The sequence below is a fragment of the Danio aesculapii genome, chromosome 9 (assembly GCF_903798145.1).
Source record: "Danio aesculapii chromosome 9, fDanAes4.1, whole genome shotgun sequence".
Lineage (NCBI taxonomy): Eukaryota > Metazoa > Chordata > Actinopteri > Cypriniformes > Danionidae > Danio > Danio aesculapii.
The window spans coordinates 3,499,689-3,512,188 of record NC_079443.1 but is presented as its reverse complement, the minus strand read 5'-3'; the positions used below and the strand labels follow the sequence as shown (position 1 = coordinate 3,512,188).

The following is a 12,500-nucleotide window of genomic DNA, read 5'->3' as shown; positions in this document are numbered from 1 at the left end:
TGTGGCATCATATTCAAAAAGACTTGAGGCTGTAATTGCTGCCAAAGGCGCATATGGGATTTTTCAGCTTTTTATTTTTAATAAATTTGCAAAAATTAAAAATATATATTTTTTACATTGTCATTATGGAGTATTGTGTGTAGAATGTTGAGGAAATAAATGAATTTAATCCATTTTGGAATAAGCCTGTAACAAAAAATGTGGAATAAGTGAAGCGCTGTGAATACTTTCTAGATGCACTGTGTGTGTGTGTGTGTGTGTGTGTGTGTGTGTGTATGTATATATATATATATATATATATATATATATATATATATATATATATATATATATATATATATACATACACACACACACACACACACACACACACACACATTTATTTATTATATATTTATTTATTTATTATAATTTTTTTTTTAATCCTCAGATTATAGATTTTCAAACTGTTGTTTCTTGACCAAATATTTTCCAATCCTAACAGACCATATATTAATGGAAAGCTCATTTATTCAGGTTTCAGATGGCAAATACATTGTATTTATATAAAAACACTTAAGACTGGTCTTGTGGACCAAGGAGACACTTAATTATGTGAACACAACTTATTTTTTAATTTCTCAAAAAATTTCATTGTCAACAATTCAAATCCTCAAGCTTTCATTTCAGAGAGACATTAGTAAAATACTAGCACATTAGTAAAAAAAATGCACATTAGAGATGAAACTGTTTGCATTTACTGTGTACTGCGGCTCTGAGCGAATGAAAATACCAAACCTTAAGCTCACGTGTGTATTAAACACAGTGCTGTGCTTCACTATAAAATGCATCAGAATAAACTCTTATTTCGTTTAATCACAGCTTCTTCATTACTTCTGCTGATTACATTAAGCTATACCATGATTATCAGACAGCCCCGTTCATTTATTTACTTCAATTTTGCGTTCTATTTACTGAGAGATGTGTGTGAAAGAGCGAAAAGAGAAGGAGAACGAGCAGAAAGAGTGAAGTACCCGAGCTCAGAGTGAAGAAGAACAGTGGACGGGTCACAGTCCCAGTGCAGAGTCCTGTTAGTGTCACGACACACGGTTACACACACACACACAGATACAAGAAGACAGAGAGGCTGTTAGAAACCACACTTAAAAAAAAACACAATGTTAGAGCAGGTAGAGACAGCAGAAAAGCTTCTATAGACATGAGACAAACATATAAACACAGGTCAGTTCTGATGTTCAGGAGACCGACAGCATTTTTCCAGTACTGTGCCAGACACACTGAAAAAAAAATGATTTCTGCAACATTTATTTGGGTTAAATTGAACAAATTAAATTTAGTAATGTTCAACTTAATTTGTTTCTTTAAATTCAGCCCAAATAAATTGTTTACAACCACTTACCTTAAAAAAAATGTGTAAATACAAGGAATCATCTTTTAATCATTTTTTTCACTGCATGTCACAGTTATTACACGCGATTATAATTGTAAAACCATATGTGGTTCACTTCAAGAGTAAATAAAAAATCCCTGGTCATAAAGGATATTTCTTTGGGTCTTCGGTTGAAAAGAAAGAGATATTTACATAAGAGTCTATTGTTGTCTATTGGAAGGAATGCGTCAATAGAGCCGCCATTTTAGTACAGGGTAGTGCTCCTTTGAAATAAAAGTAGGAACAAGGTGCAGTGGAGGACTGTGGCCATCCCGAGCCAGAGATATATAAACATATATACATTTATTTATGATATATACATACATCTATGTTCGGGAGTTTTCCTGGTGGTCAGTTTACAAATTATTTTTTTAATTCTGAATATTATAATTGTCCATCACTTTTCTACATTGATGGATAAGGGACCGCACGGCATTGCAGACGGACTGTGTTTGTGTGCATGGAAATGTATCACCCTCCCTACGTGTTAAATTTGATCTAATCTGTGTCCTGAAACACAGCCCCTTTCCTGCTTTCACTTCTAATTCTAACAGAGGGAGCGATTCGTGATGAATGAATCTCGGTTATCAACTCATGTGAACCATCGATATCCTTGCATCTCAATGTGCACATCCACTTTTCTGATCTAAATGGCATGTAACATCTGTAATATTCAATACGTTAGGGTGGACAGTACGCACATTGAGGCGCAGGCACTGTTATGTATTCAGGCACCCTTATAAGTTACTTCAAAAACTAGCCGTTACTTAGCAGACAATAATACGCATTTCTGACATCAGAGTCTTGTTGTCATATTTGATTTACATTGTTTGCTGATTTTATTCAACAAAACTAGCATAAGCCTAGTATTTAGAGTAAGTTGGGTTTACTTTGCCTTATGGTCAGTGCAGTAAGAGACTGTATTATCAATTACGTGACTTGTTTAGCACAAAAGTTTGTAACATACAAATACGTAAAAAAACGAAAACTTAACTATGAAATATTATGCCTTAATGCTTTGTTTCTTGTTACTACACCCATACACAGAGCTAAAGTCCAGCATCTTCAGATTGGCTTTAGTCTTGACTAGTGCAGTTGATTGACATTTGTCCAGGGAGCACTGCACACATGTGGCGGCGCTATTAGGGTGCGTATGCGATATCTAGCGTATATATCTATGGAAAAGAAACTACGATTTTTAGAGAAAAACACTTATTTCCTTTCTTTATATACTGGACTTCAATGGTGATCAGTAGCTTTGTTTCCATCTACCTATTTTTATGTGCGTTTTCATTTATATAATGCTCCTTTTAGGAACTTTTATTCACAAAACACATTATACTTCTAATATATATATCAAATTTTTATAGTTAATGGTGTATTTTAAAGTCACAATGGAAAACGCGTCGCGTCATGTCATAAAGCGTGAATCATCTCAGACTGCTTTCTTAAACATGACAATGAGTTCACTGTGCTCAAAAGGCCTCCACAGTCACCAGATCTCAATCCAATAGAGCACATTTGGGTTGTGGTGGACCAGGAGATTGGCATCATGGATGTGCAGCCGACAAATCTGCAGCAACTGCGTGATGCTATCATGTCAATATGGACCAAAACCTCTGAGGAATATTTCCAGTACCTTGTTGAATCTATGCCACGAAGGATTAAGACGATTCCGAAGGTAAAAGCGGGTCCAACCTGGAATTAGTAAAGTGTGCCTAATAAAGTGGCCAGTGAGTGTGTGTGTGTATGTATGACACATCTTGTGTATTCTATAGTCTTTGGTTGTATTCTCCATGCTGTTTACTTTCAGCGACACATTTACAACTCATTTGCTCTCTGTGAATATCACTATAAACGATACCAAAGCAACCTCAAGGTGGGAACGCCCACTAGCTTTTTCAATCGCCACCAAGAGAATCAGGCAGCTACAAAGTCGCTGCTAGTGTGAATAAGGCATAAGATTAAATCGAATTAGAGACCACTAGTCTCTCCTCCATCTTTAAAAGTCTCTGCATTTGTCTTGACAACACGAACACTGCTGTCATCTTAACGAAAACCCCGCCTCTGCTTTCATTTGATTGGACAATGAAAAAGACACGACTGACGAAGCGCGTTTTACTGCTCAGAGTTGAATTTTTTTTCAACTGCAGGCGCACTGGGCGCACCGGCAAAAACGAGAGGCAGAGCAGGCGGTTAAACACTAGCTGTTTGCAAGTCACTTGCAGCCATTAGAAAACCATTCTAAAAAACCGCGTTCGGTGTGATCAAGCATAAATCAAGTAAACAACTGTAGAAATCCAGCATACAAATGTCTGCCACTTTTACAGAAAAGTCCAGGACATTTTAGGTCAAATATTTATTTACATATACATTTAATAAAACAAATACATGGATGAATTACTTGCAATAAGCTACACAGAAGAAACAGACTGATATCATTTCATTGACATCAAACCCTCACTGATCCTGACACTAAACCGCTTCACGTCAGCGAAGCTGTGTGTGGTTCTGTGTGTGTGCTGTTGGAAACACGATCCGCGTGTGTGTAGGAAGTGGTGAAGCGGTGTGGGATATGAGTGCACACGGAGGCCTGCAGGCATCTCTGAGTGTGTGTGTGTGTGTGTGTGTGTGTGTGTGTGTGTGTGTGTGTGTGTGTGTGTGTGTGTGTGTGTTCAGCCATAATCAGAGGTTAAACTCTCCCCACGGCAGCTCCGCACTGCTCCCACAAGTCTTTCCTACACTGAAAATCTATAACATTTAGATATTCATATCATTTTAATGGCTGGAGCCATGACTAGTGGTTAGATCTTTTTGGGCAGAAAAGTTGAGCTCCTGCGGGAAACACACGTTTGATTTTAGACTGTGTCCTTATGGGATTAAAACCCCAACTGCAGCAAATACATTTTCCCCTTTCCCCTGCCTATTCTACATATGCCCTATATCCCAAGTGGAAATGTTCTTTACAGTTAAATATTTAATCCTAGTTTAGAAATGTAAAATACATTAGTTTGAAACCCCCTTGAATGTTTTTTTCCAAGTGTTTACTTATCAAAATGCATGATCCTGGGAAAATATGCTATATTGTTGTTGATTATTGCGATAATGATATTTCTTACAAACATTTCACTAGAAAAAGTTTTTTTATTAGCTCTGTTTTCAATCATTTATTTAGGTATAAAATGCATAAAATAGATGTAATTTACGTATATTGCATATACTATTATCACGATAAAGATAATTTTGCTATATATTGTGACGCAAAAGTATTAAGGGTGTGTCCGAATCTAATTACGCTATTATAAAGACGGAAAAATACAGTTTGTGTCCTGGCGCATGGTCTAACAGGGTTGAGCTTATTCTCTTAATGAGTTCTGGGTGTGTTTTGAGCATAACGTGCATTAAACCAATCAGAGTCTCGTCTTCCATTCCCTTTAAGAGTCAGTTGCATCACACCATGTCGCATTTGCTATTTACATGGCGGACTTTGTAAGTGTAAAAACTGAACGCTTCACTAGCGAGAAAACAGTTAAACAAAGCATCTGCATTCCTCCTCCATTCAGCCTCTTTACTTTTACTCATTACTTTACTCCTTTACTTTTGTGGGGTAAGGAAATGGTTTTGTACACACTCCACTCAAGACATCCATTAGCCTACATATTTAATTTAGTTAAGCGCAAATATTTGTTTCAAAACTATTTCTCAATTCAGTTCTAATTTCCAGCAAAAGTTATATCCTAACACACATCCTGTTCTTATGTCCATCAACAGTTTTCGTTTTTGTAGGCTTTGCGTTTTTTGACTGTTAGTGCAAGTTAGTGTATACTCCATTAGCCGTTTTGTTTTCTATCAGTATTGCGTTTTTGACGGTTTGGCGCCATCTAGTGACTGAATTATGCGCCGGTTAGTGTATACTCCATCAGCTGTTTTCTTTTCTGTCAGCTTCACATTTTTGACTGTTTGGCACCATCTAGTGGCTGAATTATGCGCCGGTTAGTGTATACTCCATCAGCTGTTTTCTTTTCTGTCAGCTTCACATTTTTGACTGTTTGGCACCATCTAGTGGCTGAATTATGCGCCGGTTAGTGTATACTCCATCAGCTGTTTTCATTTCGCTCAGCTTTGCATTTTTGACGGTTTGGCACCATCTAGTGACTGAATTATGCGCCGGTTAGTGTATACTCCATCAGCTGTTTTCGGTTTTGTTAAATTTCTGTTTAATTAATGATTTAATAAACTATTACCACTCAGGACATTGTTTTATGACTATTTTGTTGCAAGTAGCTGTGTAATAAGCTAAATAAAGTACATCCAGGACAGTTGTTTCCACAGAATAAAGCCTTTCAGTCTCATACAACAATGCTTCACTTTACGTCAGGTTGCTGATAAACCTATCGGGCATTATTCTGTGATTACAACCTCCTAGATGTACTTTATTTCTTGCTTAACTAATAAAGTGTTACTGTACAGCATCACCAACTATTTCAAAACTGTCATACTCAAGCGTTTTGCAAAGCACTCTGGGATAGCCCTTTCTGTTTGATCTAATTCTGCGTCAGAATATGGCTAATTATGCTGAATCATCACCATTTCGGAACATTAGCATTAGTAGCAAATCTAGGATGGTGCAAAATTCTGTCTTTTCATGCCTGAAACGTTGCTAATAAGAGTTTAAGCATTAAAACGTTGCCCTAAATGCTCAGACCAGAAAACAGACACAAAAAAAATACACTTTTAAAGAACACTTTCATTGGTGGTTTGTACTTCATAAAATGCTAAAGCTACAAACATCTCCAGTGCTAATCACATTAGGCAACAAACATGAAAAAGTAAGATAGACAAAGATATAGAGATGGAGATTACCGTGGTCCGGTGGTCCCGTCTCCCGAGTCTTGGCTCCCTGCCTCACTTGGACTGCCCAGAGACTTGGCGGTGGGTGACATGGGTGCAGGAGCTAAAGAGAGACACAGCCAGATAAACATACTTTAGTTGACATTAAAAGGCCCTCAAAATATTTGGATAGAAAGAGCTTTTTGAAATGAATGCCATATCAGCTTCTCTGGCTGCAGGGCTCCCACTTTGAGACAAATATCACATTTCCTGACTTTCAATGACTAAAATCTGAATATCTATGAACTAAAATGAACACAAAAATAGGCTGCTGTTGTGCTCATATCATTAATATGATAAAATAATAATAGTATTAACATGACATATCATTCTGAATGACTTTAATGGCCAATATGACAACAACAATAAATAATTTATCTAAGATTTTGAGAAAAACAGAAAAAAAAGAAGTGTTTTTTCAAACTTTACATTTGCGAATCCCATGATATTGCAGAAAGTCCATGACCTGTGGGAACTTTGTGGCTATTTCATGGTTAAAAACAAATAAAATGTTCAAAAAAATGTTAAAAATGACATGTTTCTTTAATAAAAAAAGGTTATATTGTGCATTTCTGAAGTGTGCTTCACACAGGTGAGTTAGCTTGACAAACCACCTGTAGAGACACTCTCATCTCTCTCATGTAGGTCAATAATATGTAGGTTAGTATATGCTTTTTTCAGCTGGTTTCGTTTCTGTCAGCTTTGCATTTAAGGAAAATTTAATTTAATAGGAAAATTACATATTGATCAACTGAAACTAAAATTTAAAAAATTATAATGAATAAAAAACGAACATTCTGAATGACTTTAATGGCCACTATGACAACAATAATAGATATTTAACTGAGATTTTGAGGAAAAAAAGTAGTAGTAAATTGTTTTACAAACTTTACATTTGTCACTGTCAGTTTATGAGTGTGAAAGAAACAAAATAATGCTGAAAAAATTGGCTAACTATAACAGTAATTGTAAAACAGCAAGATATAAAAAATGTGGTATTCACCTTATTCTCCGTGTACGACTGGGCGCAGCCATTGGAAATTTTTGGCTCAAGACTTCCGGTCCATTCATTTTTAGATGTTAAAAACAGCTTGTTCTGCTGCTTGATGTTGCAAACTGATGTTTACTTATTATATTATTCAACTTTGTATGTATAGTCATGCAAACACTTGTTTGTAGAGTAACTAGTTTGACCGTTTTCTGCCGTTTATTATTCCTAGTCATTTCTCCCATAGGCAGCGGAGTCGGAAGTTCTAAAACAATCGCTAAAACGAGTGCACTTCCGCATCGAAGAATAAGGTCAATAGGAAAATTACATATAAATCAATTGAAATTAAAGTATAAAGTAACAAACAAACAAACAAAAAAAAGTCTGATTTGGAGCTTTTCACTTTCAATGTGTGAATTAAACCTTTTAAATCCGATGATATCCCATAACCTGTGGCTATTTTATGGTTAAAAAATAAACAAGTTTCTATAATTAAAAGGTTTATATAAAAAATAGGAATACATAAAGTTATCTAAACGCTTTTAAAGACTTACTTTTGAGACAGATAATCACTTTGAATGACTTTAATGGCCACTATGACAGCAAAAAAATGGATATATAACTGAGATTCTGAGGAAAAAAGAAAAGAAAAAAGATGCTTTTTAAACTTTACATTCATGACTGAGCATCAAAAAAGAACTACAATGAAGCTGCAAAATAGCTGAATTATATCAATAAGAATAACATACCAGGATATAAAAAATACTGTAAACATTTAAAGTAAAATAAAATAATAAAATAAACATTTAAAGTGACAAACAAAAAAATAATTCCATAAATTCAAAGAGGAATCCAGTGGCTATTTTATGAATAAAAAACAAATAAATGTACACAAAAACTAAATAACACTTTTAAATTTTTTATTATTTTTATTTAAAAAATATTTCCTTAAACTCCAGATAAAAATAAAGTTTAAATTGAGCTTTATTGACATTCTGCTACATGTGTGGACATACAGAGGAACAAAATGTTGCGTCTCGCAGGACAACGGTGCCACATAATTAATCATAAATACAAACACAACACACAACAAAAGAGCTACTTAAAAAAAAAAAAAATGCATATGCATAACGTATACTATAAGATATTAAACTATACACACAAGATAGCTATACACAAGATACTTAACTAATATATATATATATATATATATATATATATATATATATACACACACACACACACACACACACACACACACACACACACACACACACACACACACACACACACACACACACACACACACATATATATATACACATACATATATACACACACACACACACACACACATATATATACATATATATATATATATATATATATATATATACATATATATATATATATATATATATATATATATATATATATATATATATATATATATATATATATATATTAAGACAAGCTATACAAGTACTGTTACTTGACACTGAACAATGTTTTGCAGGATCTTGTGCAAGACAAGTAAAGGTTGAATATTGTGCAAAAAATGTATTTAATCATAGTAATCATTATCACAGAGGTATTTAATCATAGTAATCATTATTATAGTCTAGACAACCTTAAAAATAACATTTAGCGAAAGTAGATGACATAATATTTCAAATTAAAATGTCTTCTAAAGTTATAAATATAGTTGAGATGTTATTGCAATATTGACATTTTAAAGCAATTTCTCCTTTGAGCAGACGTCCAAGAGTAAGTCTAGTGTGTCCAAACCGGCATCTTGTATAAATCATCTCATCTCTTAAGTAAAGAAAAAAAAAAGTTTGATTTTCTACCTACTAAAGATTATTATGAGCACTAATCCCATTCTGATGGCTATTTGTTTCGAATAAAGCTGTTAATCAGTGGTTTCAAGTCTGAAATTTGGATTTTGCACTCTTTATTTCTTTCTTTAAGAGCTGTTCTGGAAAATGTCAAATATTTGTATAAAAAAAATCACAAACACACACACACACGCACACACGCACACACTCACACACTCACACACTCACACACTCACACACTCACACATAAAAACATGTGACTTACTTTTTTTTAATCACTAACTTCACTTTCCTCAAACAATCTTGCAGATTTAGTTTTAATACACAGATTTATGGTGATTTTTAGTGAATATGAGTATTTTACAGCACAAACAAAAAGAAAATGATGAAAAAAAAAAAACCTAAAACACAAATTTAACATGTTTAAATAGACACGTTACTTTTTTGTATGTGGTGACCATCAAAAATGTTTATCTATTTAAATAATATGTTCTAACCTAAAATTAAAGCTTTTGGATATATATAATAAAAAAATGCTACTAAACATGATGCAGACCCATAGCCTAGGGGGGTTCGGGTGGTTCGAAAGACCAACCCTCCTCCTTCACTGAGAAAGTTCAGAATTCGTCCCCTTCATGAGCTCATTTGCCTCAATTTTGACTGCTACGCCATCTTAAATTGTGAAAATGACTGACAGAAAAAAGCTTTAAGACCAATTTAATTTTTAATTATTCAAGTTGCCAAATTCTGTGGAAAGTTGAACAAGCTGGCTAGTTTTGTATTTGCCTAAAGCGAAGGCTCACACAGAATATGCGCACGCAGAATTCCGCAGATTTACAGCCCATCATTCATTCTGTTTATTTACTCGTGTAAATATGTGTAAATATATATTTATTCAGTTTCTAAATGAATTTCAGTATTATTATTGACTAATATGAAAATATTCATATGATTTATTTTACAACACAGTCTGTAAAGTTATATTTTCTGTCTTTTAGTAGACTTGCGTTGCGTTGTTTACCAAATAAGTGGATTTAATTGGATTTGCATTGGAAACATTAAAAGTTATTAAAAGTACTTTTTACTTATTTATTTTTTATTTTATATATTCCGCATAAATCCGCAGCTTTTTAACACAATTCTGCGCAGAAATAACAAAAAATATCCGCAGATTCCATCTGGCCTTACCTATAGGCTACAGTTTGTATTTTCAAAACAAGTTTTACCAGATGATAATACATTTGTTTTTAAAGATACGTATTGTTTCATATTTCTTTAGTCATGCTAATCTAATAACAATATTTATAAAAATGAAATAACTTACAGCTAGTAAGCAAATTTGTAAATAAATGCATAAATACAGCACTTTGACAAAGTTGTAGGAAATATTTTGGGATAAATCAAATCCGACAAGTTAATCCAGCAAAGATTAGTGCTTAAAATGTCACAAAAATGTAGTATTTAAACCTCATAATTAAACAGAAAACGAGGCAAATGACTGCAAAAACAGGTCCACTTTTTCAATAGGCTGGCTATGGGGCTGTGATGTGAAAGTGATGAAGTGAAGTTGAAGTGAAGCTGATGAAGTGTTTGACAAAACGGTCCATCATCAGATTTACCGTAGTGTACTGCTGCCCTCTTGTGTTCAAGTTAATGAACTACACTACACTGGGTTTCTACATTTAATGGGATAGTTCATTCCAAAATGAAAATGTTCACACTTTTATTCAATTCAAGTTCAATAATTATTGTTTCGAAGCAGCTTTACAAAAGATGCACATTAATGCATTACAATTTAATTAAGTTAAAGATATGAGTTCCTATTTGTAAACAGTTAACCTGCAGTCTTATAGTATAAAAGGTAATGTCCATGTGTACATGTTTAATGAAGTGTATCAAGTGTATGTGTTTTGGAACACCAAAGAATATATTTTAAAGACCATTAACATCACAGTAAGAAAAACAAATACTATAGAGACCAATGATTACCGGTTTTCCAACATTCTTTGAAATATCTGCTTTTCTGTTCAACAGAAGTTAAAAAAAAAATCATCAAATGGTTATATTCAATAAAATAAGAGTTTGGTCACCGAACATCTTTAGGAATAGAAAGAAAATACATTTAAAGTTATTGCAACATCAAAAATATATGAAAAATTACAAATTTTAACTAAATTTGATACGTTTATGTTTATGATATGATCTGTTTCTCTTGATTTCTCCTGTATAATAAATTTTTATTTAATGTTTTTACCAACATTAATTTGGATGTACTCATTTTTGCACTGTGATCTTCAGTTTGTTTTTGTTTTTTAGATTAGTTTCAATTTTAACTTTGGTACAGACTAATCTAATGTTTATGCACAAATATATTACTGTAAAGCATCCTGTTGAAAATAGTAATTTAAAAGAGAGATCTGTCAGGGGTGTACTCGTTTATGCTAAGCACTGTATATTATTCCAGTGTTTCTCAACCAAGCTCCTGGAGGACCACCAGCTCTGCACATTTTCCATGTCTCCTTAACCAAACACACCTGATTCAGATCATCAGCTCGTTAGCAGAGACTGAAAGACCTGTAATGGGTGTGACAGACAAAAGGAGACCTCCAAAACATGCAGTTCTGGTTGTCCTCCAGTAATGTGGTTGAGAAACACTGTATTATTCAATGTCACATAAAAATATTAAGCATACATTAATTTTCCTGACATCTGAAAATTTAAATTGAACACGAATCAAAAGTACAGTGGACATTATTTCTGTTCAGTGACGAGACTTTTGTCTAAGCAAAGTCAGACCTTACTGTCCTAATGAAATTATTAAAAATCAAGGCATGATCATATTTTATTTTGGTGAAATAAGCGTAATTTAGAGGCCTTTGCCTTTCATATAAGCCACTTCTGATACCAAATCATCAACTAGAAGTCCAGTTATTATTTGTTGTTCCTAAAAAGTGACAAGACTTGTGTCAAGTAGTGTATGTGTTAGAGTATTTTAAGTAAGATAAACCACTTCAATCTGCACTGGATTCAAATTTGTCAAACACAAAAATCATTGTAGTGACAAATATAAAGTCCTGATCCTAGACTAAGTGATGCTTTGGTACATTCTTAATAATATAGCTATGTGAAAAAGTTAGCACGCCCTGTTGAATGTCTTGATTTTCCCCATCAGGACATAACAAAAGTGAAAGATTAAACCTCAGACGAAGAGCATCACACAGTGTATCATTATGTATTCAACCAAAATGAAGCCAAGATAGACAACAGATAGAGTACAGCCTATGATTCAGTTCCAGTAGACTCACTTTTAGCAATAACGATTCAAATCCTGGTTTTCTGGATGATCTTCTCATCT

The 12,500-nt window shown here is 33.7% G+C and overlaps 1 protein-coding gene across 2 annotated transcripts in view; it reads right to left on the bottom strand.

Moving 5' to 3' along the window:
* dync1i2a (dynein, cytoplasmic 1, intermediate chain 2a) overlaps positions 1-12,500 on the bottom strand; it is a 61,925-nt gene that overhangs the window by 42,934 nt on the left and 6,491 nt on the right. Inside the window, exons 4-5 of one of the 2 annotated variants that reach the window (XM_056464678.1) lie at positions 6,293-6,383; positions 1,014-1,067 (exon numbers count right to left, since the gene is read on the bottom strand). In XM_056464678.1, coding sequence (XP_056320653.1) covers positions 1,014-1,067; positions 6,293-6,383 — 145 coding nt within the window. The remainder of the gene's footprint in view (positions 1-1,013; positions 1,068-6,292; positions 6,384-12,500) is intronic. The other variant, XM_056464679.1, reaches the window with a different exon arrangement.